This window comes from Rhagoletis pomonella, unplaced genomic scaffold, assembly GCF_013731165.1.
Source record: "Rhagoletis pomonella isolate Grant_MI unplaced genomic scaffold, Rhpom_1.0 Rhpom_scaffold_00008, whole genome shotgun sequence".
NCBI lineage: Eukaryota > Metazoa > Arthropoda > Insecta > Diptera > Tephritidae > Rhagoletis > Rhagoletis pomonella.
In genome coordinates this window covers 37,664,518-37,683,538 of record NW_023458562.1, presented here as the reverse complement: position 1 = coordinate 37,683,538, position 19,021 = coordinate 37,664,518, and the positions used below count along the sequence as shown (strand labels likewise).

Genomic DNA, 19,021 nt, shown 5'->3' with positions numbered 1-19,021 from the left:
AGGCATTTGCATCAGTTATAATTTAGAAGTAAAAGAGACTGATGCTTTGGCTTGATGCATTTCTGAACGCACCCATAACGTTTTGACTCAAAATATTGCCATAAAGAAGGCTAAGTACTGTAAAAAATAACCAATCTTTAACGGTTTTAATGCACGCCTAATACATTCCCAACACCAGCAACAAATTTATTATATACATAACGCTAGCTTAGAGTGAAAAGTTGCTAAGTGCACTTCTTGTAAAAATTCATATTTTAAGCATAGAAAGCAGGAGAAATTGCTTGAAAAATGCATCATCTTCAAAAGGATTAAAGTATTAGTTTTATTTCTTCCCGTTTTTATGCAAAGAAAGGCAAATTTGCTAAATCCAAAAGAGACAACACAGAAAGTTCGACAAGACCAAAACAATACGAAATCTTTTAATAAACATCGAATCCCTCTCATTCGTGCGGAGTTTTGCTTTGCTAAACTAACACTAAAAATATTGTCTTCGAAGTTTTGAAAAATATTTGAAAAAATGGCAACAAGAGTTTTTTCCTCTCCTGTAAAATTTGCAAAAATGGACTTAGCAAATTTTCACTCGTAAGCTACCAATATACAAAGGCTTACATATAAAGATATATACATATATGTACAGAAATGCATAAGGAAAACTGCTATTATTTTTAATATACATAAACGGCTGTTAGACGTGGCAATGTAAAGTATTTCGAAAAGACTGCTAAATTTAAAAATCGAATTCCTAAAAGCAGTTGCATGAGCAGTCACGCTTTCGAAATTGATTTTTTATTTCTGAAAAACGAATTGCAGAACAAATTTCAGAAAGCACACAGCGAATAAATTTCTTGCAATCTTTCTGGTAACTAAAATGCAACCGTGACCCGCGTTACCGGTTCTTTGTTATTTCGCTTAGTTATAATTAACTTTATTTTCAATTTAAAAAGTAATTTTTCACTACAGATGGAAATATTGCCCCGTCTAACACGCTCTCTACATACTTATCTTCTTGTTATAACTGAATTCTTTTGTTGTGATTACAAAACTTGAAAATTTTTTCCCAACGTTTTACAAATTTACAAAATTATGTTTCTATAGAGGCCTTGTTTATCAAAATTTGGAAATTTTACAAAAAGAATATGCCAAATATATGTACTTTCAACATAAGAACTTTTCAAAAGGGTTTTCTAATATTTTCTTTTATTAATATTAAGATTATTTACATTGTAGGTATTTTTCATTAAAATATTCAGGGCTATCACTGAAACCGTCGCAGTATGATTTTTCGTTAAAACTTCGAAAATAATATAACTGCATTCGAATAGCTACGAACATAAATAGCTACGAACATAGAATAAACTTTGAATACACACGCTCGTAGCTATTCGGATTCAGTGGTCATATTTTCGTAGATCTAACGAACGATTCAGTAATAGCCCTGATTATATTTAGTTAGGTACTTTTTGCAAAAGTCTGCTATAAAATATTCCACAACAAAATTTGAACCTAGTCTAAAAACTTAAGATTTTTTATAAATTTCTTTCCATAGAACTGCTTGTTTAATAACTATTATTTCATAGAATATACATGTTTATAACTTTACAAGTACATAGGTTTATCTGTTTTTTTTTCGAGAGCTATAAACTACAAAATACTAAACTATAGATTTCTATAAAAGTGCGCCTATTTAAAATAGCACAAACAGAGGATGGTGGGGAGGGTGGTAAGTTTGATGCCCCTTTTTACAAACGCTGAACAAAAAAATAATAATAATTCATGTGGAATGATGCACACTGGTACGTAAAATTTTTACTAGATAGATAGAGAGTACATACAAGTAGTCACTTAATGCCTGCCTAACAACTACCATACTTCAATCGTTATCAGCCTTCAGTTGATGCCTTCCTGCCCTTAGCGCTACAGCATACCAACTATGATTAATGGTGCTGACCATTTGCATCTCCATTGGCATAATGGCCATTTGCCGCCACTGCCTTTGCGACTTGACCATTGACACCCTTGCCATTCAATTCAATAGCGCAGCTATTGGCAGCACTCTTCAATTTCTTTGTGGGCGGCTCATTGGTGATCGATGCAAAATCGAAACGTTGCTCCAGCATCATATGCGAGATGGGTGGTAGACCAATGCAACCGCGCAGAATATTCTCAATAGCCGAACGCTGGCGGAAGAGTGAATTCACCACTTGTGCGCCACGCGGCACTAACGGTGCCTTGCATAAGTAGCTGAGCAGCGAGAGCACTGGGCTGAAGGAGACCCATGGAGCGTCGGTGCGTTGACTGCTCTTGAGCTGTATGCGTGAGCACAGTTCACCCAATATGACCAAGTCGAGAATGAGCGGTGAGGCGAGCAGCGAATCTTCGCAGGTATTGTGTAGGACGAGCGTATTATGGCCGCCCATCATGATTTCTGAAGTGTATTCATCCATGGCGCGCTTGCTGTCACCCACATAGGGTACATACTTGATGACCACCACATGATCGGGATGCTCGTTGGGTTTGTAGAGTACTTTATTCGACTCGACCATGTCGTCGACGACGTTGCTCTTGGAAATCTGTAGAGAAATCGAAGAAAGCGGAGGTTTTAGTCTTTTTTCATAACTATTACTTAATTACATAGATATGCGTGTATTTCGAAGTCGAGTCAAATCACGTGAGGTGTATTCGAAATTCCAATAATAAGTACTTACATCACCTGCCCCAAAATATACTGTATGGAAATTTTACACCTCAATGCGAAAGTGACTCGACTACAAGTTACAGTCTTCGTTCATTTCAGTGATTTTGTACTCTACGCACCTCCTTTGAACGGAACTGCTCCGGCGCTGACAAATTCTTGCCATCATTGTTGCCCAAGTGATTATAGCTCACAATGGAAACAGGCTTAATGCCCGCACCCATCAAGAAGTCAACCAGCACCGACTTTATCTTGGTTTGACCTGACTTGAAATCATCGCCAGCTATAAATACACCCTTGTGCTCAGCCAGTTCGATAAGACCAGGTACAAAAGTATTTTGTGGCGAGCCATTGATGTAAGTGCACTGTAATTACATGGCAAAAATATAAATATATATACGTATAGTTCATCCAACACACGCTGCTACTTACACCCTCATCAATGCTAGCCATTGCAAAAATTGTCGATGGCGATATCTCTGCCTTATTCGCCTTCAGCGATGCCTCTAATTCCTCTTTAGTGGTATTCAAACCCTCTTTCACATCACAGAATCGTTCCGTATTTGCAGTCCACAATACGATCACTTTATCCACGCCAGAATTCTGCTTGAAATCACGTATATCGTGACGCAATTGCTCGTACTGCTCGTATTTAGTACCCTTGATAAGATTATCAGCACGATCTTCTTGATTGGCCGCAATGAAGTCGGGATCGTAAATGGATGGTCGCGGCTTGAGTACCGTCAAATCCTTGTACAATTGATCCTGCAATTCAATGTCTAAAACTTGTGCGCGCCGCATAGCATCGCCCAGATTCAATGCGCTAATATCCCAACCATCGACGACAATGTCATCGGGATTAACCATCGGCACGAGATCTTTCATGGGCACATACACATCCTTGCCTTCCTCATCGGCGCCAATTAGTACAGTCGATGCTTGCGTAATGGAACCAAACCAATTTGCTTTTTGTACGCCAGTACGTTTGCGCCATTGCAAATGACGACGGTTAGCCTCTAAAGCAGCGGTCAGTGTGGAACCATTATTGCCACCCCAGCCAACAAGCATCAGACCCAGTTTGGGCACATGACGATCGGTGCGTATCTTGAGTGTAGTCGTCTCAGGATGAACCTGAAATAAAGGGAGGAAAGAAAGTGATGAAATATTTATTGAAGCTTAAATATTGAGCTTGATGAATAACTGCAAGAGTTAAGTATTTTAATAACTCTATTTTTAATAATTGGCTGGTGGGTGGGACCCAAAATTGTTTTTACATAGTATTTTTCTTTTCATTAATATATCACATCCAGAATAAAATGCTGTTTCTGTTGATTTTTTGTAATATTTTTGCTAAAGATGTTATGGATTTCCTGTGATACAAAGTATTTGGTATGTATGTATGAAAAAAATGAGCAATACCTTCAAGAAATTTCCCCAGCTACTTTAAATTTATACTAAAATTGAATGTGCGAAATTTTCACCTTAAAATTTTTAGAATTGTATTCTGTATATTCGAAACTCAATGCGATTCGAATGGCACGGACTAATACAAATTCAAAGTGCCAAGCATTCCGAATCCGAACGATTTGCTTTTCGAATCGCGATACAAAGAAGACCCTTAGATTTGATGGGGGAAATCTTGAAATTATTCTTTAAATAAGAAAAAAATCTGTGGAATCTATAATTTATTTGGGTTTTTAACTTTGCTACAAATCGTTCCTAAAATTTTTTAATCTAATTTTTTGGAAGCTTTTTTCAACTACGCTAGTAATGAAAACGATAATTAATTTTCAAAGGTTCAACTGTGAAAATATTTTTTCTAAAAAGTATCCATAGAAGTTTTTCAAATGCCCAAAAAAAATTTGCTAAAATATTAAAAACAAACTTTTTTTTAATATTAAAAAATTTTAAAGCTACCTTTCAAAAATTTTATATCTACTTAAATACTTAAGTCTAGGTAAGATAACAACGAGAATGCCAATAAAGCCACACATTGTTTTTTTTTTGTCTGTAGCTGCGTATGCAAGCATGTAAATATGTACATATATTCATAGTAAATATTTATGCAGCAAACGCATGTTGTTTTGCATATCTATGGTATAAGACGTAATCGCCTGTTTACTAATGAAAAAAAAATGCTACCGGAAGAAATTTCAAATGTTTTTTTTTCTTAATTAATATTTATTTATGTGTGTACATATGTATTTGCGTAGATGTCTATGTCTATAAAAATATTTGCAAAGTCAATTAAACACTTCCCTTAAAAATACCTACCACATTTGAATTTACGTCTTTCACTTTTTTTGGGGACTTTTTTAAATGGCAAATATTGAATAATGTTCTTCATTTTTAAGTGATGATTAGGCCAAAAATATGTATATGTATGTATTATGTACAAAATTTTATGTTTAATCAAAACAAGAAACAACCGGTTTTTTCACCCTATCATCCTGACACCTTTTAGAAAGCATAGACTTTCAACTCATATCTACATATGTATGTATGTTACATATATTATGCAAAACCTGGTTATAACTCCGTATAACTTTGTACACATGTAGCATGGAAACCATACTTTCAGAGTATTCTGAATAGTAGAGAAATCTTGTAATGTACGAAATTTTGGGAAGAAAATCGGTAAAGCGATGAAAATATTGCTGCGATGTGAAGAATTTTTTGAGAACTTTTTCAGAATTTTTTTAACAAATCATAAAGAAATCTCTTTACCAGCTCGTGTCAACCACTTTATATGATTTTTTTAAGATTGGTTAAAAATTTTTTACAGAATTCGGATACTCTTAGGGCCGCTTGTTCAATGTCTGATTAGCAAAAATCGGAGGTAGAAGCTCCGGTTAGATACAACGACTGCTTTATCGATCACATGTTATATGCGTGATGTCGAAATCGTCGATAATGATGTTTAACCGGCAAGTAGTGATAACCAGACATTGAACAACCGGCCCTTAAAGATTTCGTTCAGATTTCGAAAACTTTGGTTTGCTGGGTAAGCACATTTATATATACGTATATGTACATACATGCATACGTACAGTTGAATCTCTCAAGACGCAACAATCCAAGCGATTCGTACAGATAATAGAATAGAGAATAGAATAAATGCATTGCAACGGTGCGAAATGTGAAATTGCAAAACTTTATCAACAACAACACAGCCGAAACTCTCGCTTCACTCATTGCATTTCACTCTATACCAGAGGTTCCCAAACTTTTATTTTTCGTAGACCCCTTTAAAACACCCCCCTGCTGATACATTTCTAAATATTCCCAAAGCTCGTAAAAAAAATTAATGTGAAAATTAGATCTAACAATGTAAATTTTCATCGCGGGTGAATTCAAAAACTAAACTCAGAGTGGCCAAAATAAAAGTAAAATATTTTTTTGTGTTCTGGTTATAAAAATAATGTGATTACACACTTGTAGGTTTTAAAAAATAGAGCTCGTAAATACATCAAACTACTCTCTCGCTCGGAAGAGTATATTTTTTAAGAGCTCTCTAATGACTTTGCACGTGGAGTATATGTAAAATAGTTTATTTGTGCTAATGGCATCATTTTTATTTTTATCGCTCCGAGTCAAGGCGAATTAATATAAGGTGGTGTTACTAGCTCAGCTGATTTTGTGTATGTGTGTATTGAAAAATTTTGTTTGAATTTCTACACACACTCTTACAGATTTTGACAGTTTATGCCGCCAAAGCAAAAACAAAATACATGTAAATTTTTTGTTTTTGTACTCCTGCTATCACCTTATATTAATTCGCCTTGCTCCGAGTTTCAAAGTGAGGCGAAAAATATTTAACACATTTTTAAAACACAAAACTTAAAACATCAAAACGGTTAAGATTTTTACGCCAAACTTTTAATTCAGAAACTGACAATAGAGAAAAGAACGAGTTTAAAAAAATCTATGACAAATAACCAAGCCAGCAAGAAACACAAAAAGTGTTCCACCGTGTCATCTTCCTCAAGGCAATATGGATAAATGGACTTGTCATTTACGCCTATCAAAGTCAGGTGTTTGTGCCACGTGAAGTGACCAGTCAGCAGTCCAGAAAGTTGTCTGCAGTGTGAGAGCAAAAAATTAGATAGACCTTGTGAGATTGAAGGCAACATGAGTTTTGCCCATGTGCGCCCAGTTTCTGATGGTGGCTTCGATTGTCGAAGTTGGGAGTGCTAAAACTGGTTGCGGACCGAGGAGTGCCTGGTCTGAGCCAACTCAGGCCAAATAATCAGATGTCTCATAACCTGGTACTCCAGAGTGACCAGGCACTCAGAGTAAAACAACCTGGAAGTACTTAAATAGAGGGCTGGTCAATGCCTTAAGTGCAGCTTGGTTGTCACTGCAGTCACGTAAACTCTTTCCCCTCCACCTATGTTCCACCACGTCCATGGCTTTGAGTATTGCAATTACCTCAGCCTGGAAGACCGAAGCATATTCCCCTACAGAAAAGGGAAGCTTATCTCCATTAACCTCGAAAAAGGCCCCAGATCATGACCCAGAGTCAGTTTTGGAGCCATCAGTGAAGATTCGACAATGTGTGAGTCCGGTCTCAGTGATGGAATCAAACCAGCGTTCAGTCTCAAGGAACTCATCATTATAGAATCTCTACAACAAAGGTAATGGTGGCGTACTATCCTGTAGCATTGACAAGACACAAGTGCTTAAATCTCTGCCACCAGAAATTTTCGCCGCGCCTCACTCATTGTCATACCAACATCCGGTTCGTTTTAGTCTGCAGGTGGCCTTTAAGGCTTCCCCACGTATGAAAACACAAAGTGACGGTAAGTGCAGCAGTGCGTAAAGAGCACTATACACCACTCAAAAAAATTAAAGTTAAATAAAGAGGCTATCAAGCAACCATTTTGGTTCTTTACATCGAAACCAGATAAATCTTCGTGGACCCCCATTTACAACTCATGGACCCCATATTTTTTTCACCTCACCGTGGACCCCCGTCGAGTCTTCTGTGGACCCCTGTGGGTCCCCCTAGACCACTTTGGGAATCACTGCTCCATACCAACCATAAGCAAATGCAATAACTGATGCGAGATTTTCGGTGTATTGTTGTTGATAAAATTTAGCAATTTCATATTTCGCACCGTTGCAATTGCATTTCGCATTAACGCCTGAAGATCCCTAGTGTATTACTCGAAAAAAGCAACTTTATGGTTGCGGTTTCAGACCGGTTAAAATGTCTGATCATTTAAAAAGCCTACATCAGCGAAGACAACTCGTGGCGGATTCTCCGATTTGGTAGGGCGGCAGCCGTACCGCTACCGAAGCCGGCTTCGCTGGTAACCATGCATTTTAACGAACTTATTTGTTCGGTACTAGCATTATCTTTTACTAAAAATTATTTACCAAATAAAAATTTATGTAAAAACTTTTAATGTTTGAGAATCGTTGAAAATGATAAAATGAAATGATAAAGCGAAAATTGGATTTTTTTATTTTCACTTCACCATTTCATAGCCCACAGTACACAATCTTGCCGGTCCTACTAACATTTTCCAACGTGCCAAATTTTCCACCCCTGCGCAACTCAAACTGGCCCACTTCTCAGCAAAAAAATAAAATATCTACATAAATTTTTTCATACGTATGTATGCATGTATGTATGTGCATAAATGAACAACAACTCGCTGCAAAAAACGAGCGCACATGGCTGGCTTTTCTGTCTCACTTAACTGGCGACCGACCTTGAACATGAACTGGCCGTCACGGCTGGCAGAACGCAGTGGGGTGGTAGAATTGAATGTGTGCTAATCGGTTGTATGTAACAGAGCAACAGCTGATCATTTCTTATTGTATACTATTTTTTGTTTTTTTTTGTTTCTTTACACCACCCACATCAACAGCACCATTACAAACAACTAAAAATGCATTTGGAATATTCCAAGCTTTTCCAGTGGCAATTTTCACTTTTAATTAAAGGCATGCGCTGTAGATGTTTAATGCATGATGTGGGGAAGGGGAAAGACGAGCAATTGAGTGGTGGGTATTGCTGTTATGCATTTGTGGTTTATTTTTTACATAAAGCAATACTGATAACAACAACAATAATTACATAGTTACATGAATAGCAACACAAAAGACACACACTTAGTACATACACATACATATATATACTAGCGCCCTAATGCCCATGCGTCATCTCTCTGCTGAGTGCGTTGGAATTTACGGAAGCATGACGAATGGTAGAAGATGCCGTGCCTCTGCTCATATTACTGCGGTTTATTTATACACATTTGTTCCTACATATTGCATTTGCTTCTCTGGATTATTGCGTTTTGAACTATTCTCTTTGTAGGTATATTTGTACATACATACATACGTAGTAAAAATAAATGCAAAAAGTGAGAATTGTATCTTACATTAAGGGCCGGTTACTCAATGTCTGGTTAACACTAATCTGCGGTTAAACATAGTTATCGACGTTACCGACTCCCTCTTGTATTTATGGAGTCGAAGACGTCGATAACGATGTTTAACCGCAGATTAGTGTTAACCAGACATTGAGTAACCGGCCCTAAGTATATCGAGTCTTAACCGCCAAAATAAAGTAAAGCGAAATTTGTTTCAAAATTTTATTTTTGATGCAGAAATGCATCTAGATGCTCTAGAAATATTTCTGCATCAAAAAGAAAATTTTGAAAAAAATGTCGCTTACATTATTTTGGGGCGGTTAGGGCTCGATATCTTCTTGTTATTTGGCGATGTAACCGCCTAAGCAATTTTGGCCGAGTTCAACAAAGCATTCCAGAATTTGAATTTTTTTATTGCATCAGTTTTTAGTTAATTTTCTCCTTACTCTTTGACGCACTTGAACTGTTTGGATTTAATACATTTTCTTATTTTGACTGAGCAATGTGTGTGGTAAGGATCAACAGATTATAAACAATGCAAAGGCATACATATGTACATATGTATTGGTAAACAAATCTATATACATGTGTACATATGTTCGTAAGTACATACAAACAGCGAAAAAATATAAATTCAAATCCGCATTAAAAAAACCGTCTAAAAAGAGACCTACGTGTATATGTATGTGCATATGTATAATGCACATGCACAAATCGGCTGTGGGGTACTGCATTTCTGTACAAGTACATATAGACATATCAACCCTGCAGTGAAAAGCTGAACTAGTTAAAGTTACCAAATCATGTGTTGAGAGAAATATTTTTCCTGAGTTTTTTCTGGGTGCAGTGAAATGCCAAACTAGGCAGCAAAAATATTAGTTCATTAACTAATGTGAACTAAAGCGACGGCCTACCATTTCGACGATTTCGAACAACTTATACGATCAGCGTCCATCTGTATTTGAATTGCCAAAACTATAACTAAAATGCAGTTCATTGCTTTCCTCACAAATGTCGGCTGTGTCGTCGAGTGAAAACTACCGATTCTGGCTTTGATCAGTGCTGCTGAAAGTACTAATATAGGAGTTATTTACCACTGTTTTGTTATTCATACTCTCGTACTCCCCAAGGACCGATTATACTACTATTTTACACTGTTAGGGCCGGTTGTTCAATGTCTGGTTATCACTACTTGCCGGTTAAACATCATTATCGACGTTTTCGTCACCATGCTTATAACATGTGATCGATAAAGCAGTCATTGTATTTAACCGGAGCTTCTACCTCCGATTTCTGCAAATCAGACATTGAACAACCGGCCCTTAAAGCACATTGCTTGGAATGATTTCCGATCACACTCTCCTTTTCAAATTTTATTTAAGTTTCTTAAAAATTTATCATCATTCAAAACTTACGACTGCAGTAATGAATTTATATTGGGTATAAAACTCTTTTGCACTCTTGGAGGAAAAGCTCGTTTATTGGTCCGAACACATAACGCGTGCAGGAAAGAGCATTTAGAATAGGGCTCCACAACAAGCTTTTCAGGCGTGCAGGCTTTTGGCGCTCAAGCCGTAATATAAAACGTATAGCGGAATAGAGCGCTGCACGCTTGAAAAGCTTGTTTTGGAGTTGTACTCTTAAGCTATACAACAAGTACAAATGTATACCGCACTTGCGGGGTTGGGACCGAAGCACAAAAAGGGGCCTGCAGTTTCGTTTTCATAAAGACAGGAAGGGCAAATAAGATAGTCAAGTATCCCAATCGCATTCAACGGTTTGTGCCTCGCGAAATGAATGCTTAGGAATTCCAAAAAATGTCTGCTATACTAGTTGCTTAATGAAGCAGCCCCTCGGAGCTTCCCAGTCATTACCGAGCGTTGTTTGCCAACATAATTTAGTTGAGACTTGCATTGCCTAGTTAAGACGTACTTAGTTTAAAGATTGTCCAATGACTTGCACTCATTTGGTCCAATACCCCTCCACCTATTTTCGATTATGTTGTCCCCGTCCTTGGACATTAAGAAACACGTCTAGGTCTCTACCCCAATAATTTCCACCTGACTCTTCAGGACACCTACTTCTTTTAAACCTTTAAGTGGCTTTAAGTTAGGCTTAAAGGGTCCTTAGGGGCATACTCCCCCACATTTCAAAATACTCCCCAAAAAATACGTTTTTCACTACTCTAAAAAATACAAAACGGCAACACTGGTTCTGAGATCTCAGGTAGTCCGCTAGAGGTGATTAAAGTAAATATGGTGCTGATGCAGAAGCGGACAATTGATATCTCCCATCACACCCCCATCTTAAAAATACCAATCGCTAACATTGAAAAGGGATACCAAGTGAACTAGTTGGGCTGAAACGCAAACTGGTAGCATTCTAGTTCACAACTAGTAGCTTTCCCTGCAGGGTACATGTACAGTTGTATCTAGTATGACTAAAAGTATGTACATACATTGGAGTGGTCCAAAAACAATAAAGTCGTGATTGTGCTATACCGAAAAATATACTCCCACTTTTTTATTTTGAAACCAAAAAAATATTTAGGGAGTGCGCAAAACGCTCAAAGTTTTCCACTGTATTTTATATGGGGAAAAACCTACTTTTCGTAGAAATGGTATAAAATTCTTGAAAATCAATATTTTTCGATCGGAAAACTGTGGTTGTCTTCAGCATACTTCCAATTTTAATATCCAACTTTTTATTTAAGCATTTTTTTCATACTAAAATTTTTTTAAAACAGCAGAAAATGCCAGGGGGGGGGGGGTTTTGGCGGACCTATAAAATATAGCTACCATAAAAAATGGTTAAAGAAACAATTGCGTATTATTATTGGCAGTCTCGTAAAAAGAAACAGAGGTTTCCGATGGAAAAATATTGGTTTTCAAGAATTCTACACCATTTCTACGAAAAGTAGTTTTTCCCCATATATAATTCATGGAAAACTTTGAGCGCTTTGAGCACTCTCTAATTTTTTTTTTCTCAAAATAAAAAATAGGGGTATACTTTTTGGTATAGAACATTCCTAGGTGGTGGCGGCAATAAAAGTCCCCACTTTACTTTTTCACATGCATTTTTGGACCACTCTAATGTACATATGTACATTAGTTGTACGTAATAATAATCATAAGAAAACATACATACAATCATGCATACATATGCTGGAAAATTCGAAGTTTCTGGAAGGATTGTGATGAAAATTTAAAGGCGAAGGTCACATAGCAAAAAAAAAATGTACATACTAGTGAGACAAAATTAAAGCAAAATGAATGCAAAAAAGTAATGTTTTATAATATGCATATATTAAAAAGTTGAGTAAATAAAAGTTGTAATAATTTGAATAAAATAAAAATAAATGTAAAATAAAGAAGGTAAATTTTAAGTATTTTAAAAATAAAAGGTTTTATAAAATGGAACAATTAAAAAGAAACAATAATTTGCATTAAATATCGCCAATTAGTAATTCAGAGCAAACGCCAAACTATTTGAAGTTATAATTGAATAAGCGTAAGTGACATCAAAGTCGTAGTTTGTCCATTAAAAACACTTTCACACAACGGACGGTTAAGTTGGGGAGTTCACAAGGTGTTGCATACGTTTAACAACATTTAAGAACGTTTAACAACATTTAAGAACGTTTAACAACGAATAAAACGAATGTTTATTTTCAGAAATCGGTTGAAAACTGACTGAGTTATTCAACTTTTCACAAAATTAATAAAAGGTTTAACTAAACAACTCAAAAATGCTTGCTTAAACTTTTTTTTTTTAATTCAGCAGCATGTAGTGAAGGGCAATATTCTTAAATTATTTTTTATGAAAATTTTAATAACTCAGTTAGTTTACAACCAATTTTTTAGTGTGCACAGAGAGAAAAAACTTCTTTTAGCCACTTTCTTCAAGTACTATTTCGAAAAACTTTAAAAACAACATTTTGCGTGTTTAAAGCAAAGCAAAACCCCGTATTATTTTAGCCTTATTGGATTTTCGTTGCCTCTTTTGGATTTAGCAAATTTAATTTAATTCCAAAATTAAACGTTCTCCTTTTAATATATTTCTCTTTTTAAGAAAAATATTAATAATTTTAATAAACAAAACTAACCGCATTACCAAAACGCGCACTGTTTTTTATTTTAATTTTTATTTTTTTTATGTTTTTTTTTTAATTATTTCACCAATTAAATCAAAAATACTGGTTCATGAACAACTTAAATCGTTTTATTTAAAAAAAAGCAAAAATCGAATAAAAAATTAAATTCATCTTTTCTCAGTTTAAAATCTAAATTTTCAAAAGCTTATTCAAGTACATGATTTGCTTTATAAATTCAAATATAAAAAACTACACATGACTATAAATTTAACCTATTTTGGCTAATAATATATTAAAAAGTATTTTTTACAACTTTTTCATTTAATTTCAGCAAATCTTAGAAACATCATAAATTTTTTACCGAAAACCAATGGATGTCAGGACTTTTTCTGATGTGCGTACTTAGCAGGGTAAGTAAATACATGTGTACACATTTATATAGTTTTATACATATTCATATGTACATATATACATATTTGTTCAGTTCTGGAAATGTTCCAGCAATACACAATTTTTACATGCATACATTTGTACATACATACATATGTAGATAAGTATGTATAAAAATGTGGAAGAAAATCAATAAATGGCAAACAACAAAATTATGGCTGAAAAGCATTATTTACATGCGTACATATTTATGCACTTACTTATGTATGTACATATTTATGAACCTACATTTTTTTATTTACATACATACATAAGTATCTATGGATGTAAGAAAGTTGCACCTCTTTCCTAATACTATGAAATCACCAATAAACTGTGTATACAATATTTTTCGCTTTTATAGGAAAATACATTTTTCTTATTTTTCGTTCAAATTCTTCCCACTTTTCGCACACGCCCGTTTTTTATTAGGGTTTTTGTTTTTTAATTTTTGCAACTTACCTGAATTTTGCCATTTGCGGTGTGTCTGACATGCGATGTCTGATACTCATAATCGGTTTCGATGTAATTGTCGCTGATTTGCACTTTCGGCGAAATGACTTCCAAGCTAGCAGTGTCCACTTTCATGTTGAAATAGTACTTTTTTGCTTTGGTTTTTGTTTAACAAATTTAAAGTCTGTTTTTTATTGCTGGCACTTTGTGCTTTGATGCCTTTTTAAATGTTAAATTACAGAAATCGCACAAAAACAATTTTCTAAAAATTGCGGTGGTTATGACAGTCTTTTTTGAAATAATTTTATTAAAATGCTTAAAATATTTACGCTTTTGCGTTGTTTATCTCAGTATTTGCAAAATATATAATTGGTAGTGTGGCCTCCTCTTTTTTCGTTTTTTTTTTTAATTCTTCCAGGAACTTCTGTATTGTTGTTGCCGACTCCCAAATTGCTTTTTACTCACAGCTCAGCTCAGTTTGGCGGTTTTTCAACTAATGAACTCTCAATGCGCCAAACGCTCCTATTTATGCTCATAACCAGCCGGCGTTTGCGCGTTCCCCAAAACAGCTCAAAGCAATCATATCCACCACCAGTGCTGCACGATTCTATTGTATGTATGTATGTACATTAGGGTGGTCCAAAAAAATGCATGTAGAAGAAGTAAAGTCTGAATTCTAATGCTCGCACCCCCTAGGATTGTTCTATACCGAAAAAAGTATATCCTTATTTTTTTATTTTGAAATCATAGCGCCCAAACTTTTCCATGTATTTTATATGGGGAAAAACAACTTTTAGTAGAAATGGTATAGAATAGTTAAAAGTCAACATTTTTCTACCAGAAAACTCTGTTTATCTGCTGGGCATGACTGCCCCATAGCATTCTTCGGGTTTTTTGTGGGTTTTTGGCGGACCTATAAATTATAGTTGCGATGAAAAAATGGTTAAATAAACAAATTGGCTATTATTATTGAAAGTATCCTGAAGAGAACCAGCGTTCTCCGATCGAAAAATATTGATTTTCAAGAATTCTATAGCATTTCTACGAAAAATTTAATTTTTCCCATATAAAAATACATGGAAAACTTTGAGCGCTTTGAGCGACCTCTAAATATTTTTTGATTTCAAAACAAAAATAGGGGTATACTTTTTGGATATTGTTCAATCCTAGGGGGTGACAGCATTACAATTCCGACTTTGCTGTTTTTGGACCACCCTAATGTACCTACATATGTAAGAAGTAGTGTATGCCAATATGTATTTCAATAGCTTCCCAGTAGAACTTGGTAGCATCACGAGATTGCTCGGTGAGTACTCCCTTGTGTATTGTTGGAATAACCTCCAACAAACCTCGTATATAGGCAATAAGGAAGTCAACCAGAAAAACATTGCACATTCCTCCCAAACGAGCAATAAGGGAGTACTCCCATAAGCGTCATCCGGCAAGCATCTTGTCCAATTAAAAAAAAAAATACTGTTTCTATTCCCCTCTAATCCTGCCTTATGTAGTCAAAGGAGACTACTCCCACATTACTCCTGAGCTTTACGTTAGTTTAAAAGATTTAGCTATTTACGCAGTCCAATTATTTAACCTTTTAATGATAGTATAAAAAATTATATGAAAGTTAAACGTTATAGAAAAAAACTTGTAAAAATGGTAAGATATACACAGAAACGAAACGATTCAATCTGTTAACACTTTTGTTTGACGCGAACCTTTTTTCGAGTGAGGTTAGGACTTTAGTTTTACTTCTAATCTTATTATTTTTCTTTCCTGCTATCATTAATAAGTTTACATACGCGAAAAATCTCGCCTATTGCTTCGAAACCATACCCAAGGGAGTACTGTTTTCCCCACGTCTCCATTTTCTACTAAATGTGTCATTAACATCTGTCAAATTTCTGTTTTAACTTTGTCCCGCTTTCTCATGTGGGCAACTTGCTGTCTTATTTAGGGTTTACACCGGACAATATTGTAATATGAATTCGCCGTGTTTACAACAAACACATCATTTTGACATAATTGTCTTGACGATATTGTCCGGTGTAAACCAAGGCTTAATATATCACTTTCAAAATGGCATCAAGCTATTCAGATCGATCTGTACCCAATGTAGATGGCGCGGGAAAATGAAAACTACCAAATGACAGCTGATGTTAAGACAGCGGTGGTAAGAAATTCGGCAAGACAGATATGGTTTAACAGTGGAAATTTGCGGTCTCCACCTGACATTTCTGTCTTAAAACAGCTTTTTTAACAAAATCTGTAGAAGGTGGAGACGTGGGGTTAATTCCTCACTGCGGGAGATCTCCCTTCAAGTTCTAGTGGGAATTAAAAAGAACAAAATACGCGCATTGATGCACATACATGCATATATACATACATACATACATACATACATTCATACATACATACATACATACATAAATATGTATCGCAACAAAGGGGAGCAGTACATGCACACCCCCACCCCCAACCGCTAAATTGGGATATCGCGCATGCAGCAAGGAAATGATCGGGAATTCAGACAAACTGCATATACATACATACATACGTACATATGTATGTATATAAAGTACGTACATATGTATTTATGTATGTTTATTAGCATGACTGCATGTATGTATGTATGTTAGTTTGTAAATTGAAATGTGTTTTAAATTTATTGGTGCACGTGTTTGCTTGTGTGTGCGTGAGCTTGTATGGGGCCGAGCGCCAAACATTTTGCTGCCGGCATCTCTATTGTAACCGGCACTAGCTTGTGCCAGCGTTGAGCCGGCTACAAAGCCTGCATTTGCTCACCGTGCGTTCTGGTAAAACTTTTTTTATTTTATTTTGTTTTTATTACTCCAATTAGTGACTTGTTTTTTTTTCTTGAAGAATATTAAGAGAAAAACAAACTAAAAATTAGAGAACTAATGGTGAAATCTTTTTTCTTACAAGCGTTTATTTAACTTACTCTGTATGTATGTATACATAGAAACATAACTATGTATGTATGTTTGTTAGGGGCAAATCTTGCAATCAATTTTCGACCAACTTCCCGATGACCTAGAGACTTGAAACTGCACAGTTGGCTCAGAACCCGATGGCATTGCAATATGAAAGAGGAGCTAATCAGATAGGTGGCGCATAAGTCGATATGTTTTACAAAACCCGCTTTTATAGTCCGATTTAGTTCATATTTAGTACGTATATTAACATGAAAATGATAACTCCACTAAAAACTTTGCTGATAGGTGGCGCACCATCCGATATATTTGGTAAACCATTATTTATGTCCGATTTCGTTCATATTTAGAAAGCTTGCTTTAAAAATATTTTTTTTTTTTACTATTAACATATTTTCTTTCGATTTTATTTAATTTGTTTTTCTTGTTTTTTCTTTAACATTTTCCTTTTAAATTTTTTATCTGCATAAATTTCATATAAACTTTTTTTCCTTTTAACACATTTCTCTGTTTTCTATATCGTCGTTTAAAGTACAAAACCGCGTATCGTCATATTGCAAAACCGCGTAACTGACATTGGCTGCCAAAAATTGGATTTGCTCACGCAAGCTCTTGGTTCGATCCTTATCCATTCGTCCTGAAATATACTAGCGATAAATGCGATTTCTTTATAAAAAAGAGAACCATTTTGAAACTGTTATTCAAGTTGATTACTTAAAATTGTTTATCAAAACTTTTAAATTTATGTATTTGTCAGTGTTATTGTGGCTTATTAACATTTTATTTTTTAATATTTATCTTTTAAAATTATTTTATTTTAGTTTAATACACATTTTTTCAACAACTGTGCACGCGCCAGTTAAATGCAGTCCCTGAAAAAAACTTACGTGGTTGGGACGTTTGTATTTCACATATGTACATACTATATGTACTTTCGAGATAAGTAGGTAGGAAATACGGCTTGAAGAATTTCCATTAAGAAACTCATACAGTCATTAGCTTGTACATAATTATTCAACGGTCACGTGCAGTCGTATTTATGATAACTAATTAAAGTTAAACTGTTGCCAGTCAGATGTACATATTTTTCGCCATATATGAAATAATGACATCTTATTTTGATAAATTGAGGTGTTTTTCTTATTTTTTAATGATACATTCTCCTAGGTAGAGAATGTTTTTCCCAGCATTGACGTCTCGATTCCAGCAAGTACCACATTTTTGGCAAAACTGCAGCCTGTGGGGCGATTTGGACGTCAGGTTTACGTTGTAACATTTTGCGAAAAGTTTGGTTGTTCTGAATTCATTAACCATCAGAATATCTGCATGCCGTTGTTTTTGTCGAGTTCGCAGCAATGTCTGTTGATCCGATGCAGATTAACATTTTCTCTTCTTTGTTTGGTACCAGTTGTTGCGCAATTTGGTTGCAGTCTGTTTTGTCGGCAAATGTATTTCTTCAGCATCCAAATATTGTTATGGAATATAGTCAGAAATTTATTCGTATATAGTCAGAACTATCGTACAACTTGAGGTTTTTTCGCAGCATATTATACTCCTGGTCTATTGTGTACTTCGCTTTTTTCTTTAGCATCAACTGGTAATAACAGTCAAGAAAATTTATGGGCTCAAAGTTTTCTTGTTCCTAACGTTTCATCAAGGTAAAGTGAATGTATCTTGATACCTCGACAAATAGAGACGACATCTCCTCCACATCCTTTTGTATTTGATCATATACGGAGTCATTTTTGCACGACGATCGTAAATCTTTTTCCACCACGGAATAGGTTATTTTATTACATTCACCTTCTTTGCTGCTTTCGCCAAGTGGCCTTTTGCGACTCATGACGAAAAATTAATTTTATTGCAAATTTGTAATGTCCCAAATTTCTGCTGGTTCACGAGAGTTAAATCTGCAGAGAACCATAAATAAATAAAATTAGGTTAATTTATTAGCAACGACGGGAATTCTGAGATTAAAAGGTGACAGGTAGGTGACATTTTTAATACAGTTTTATTT

At 35.3% G+C, this 19,021-nt stretch overlaps 1 protein-coding gene across 1 annotated transcript; it reads right to left on the bottom strand.

Moving 5' to 3' along the window:
• Nucleotides 1-296: 296 nt before the first annotated feature.
• On the bottom strand, nt 297-14,568 carry LOC118744812 (inositol-3-phosphate synthase). The gene is made up of 5 exons (XM_036478163.1): nt 14,383-14,568; nt 14,063-14,315; nt 3,125-3,823; nt 2,815-3,057; nt 297-2,570 (listed from the first exon to the last, which is right to left on the bottom strand). Exons 2-5 carry the CDS (start codon nt 14,186-14,188, stop codon nt 1,935-1,937), a joined length of 1,704 nt encoding a protein of 567 aa, XP_036334056.1. The 5' UTR covers nt 14,189-14,315; nt 14,383-14,568; the 3' UTR covers nt 297-1,934.
• Nucleotides 14,569-19,021: the final 4,453 nt, after the last annotated feature.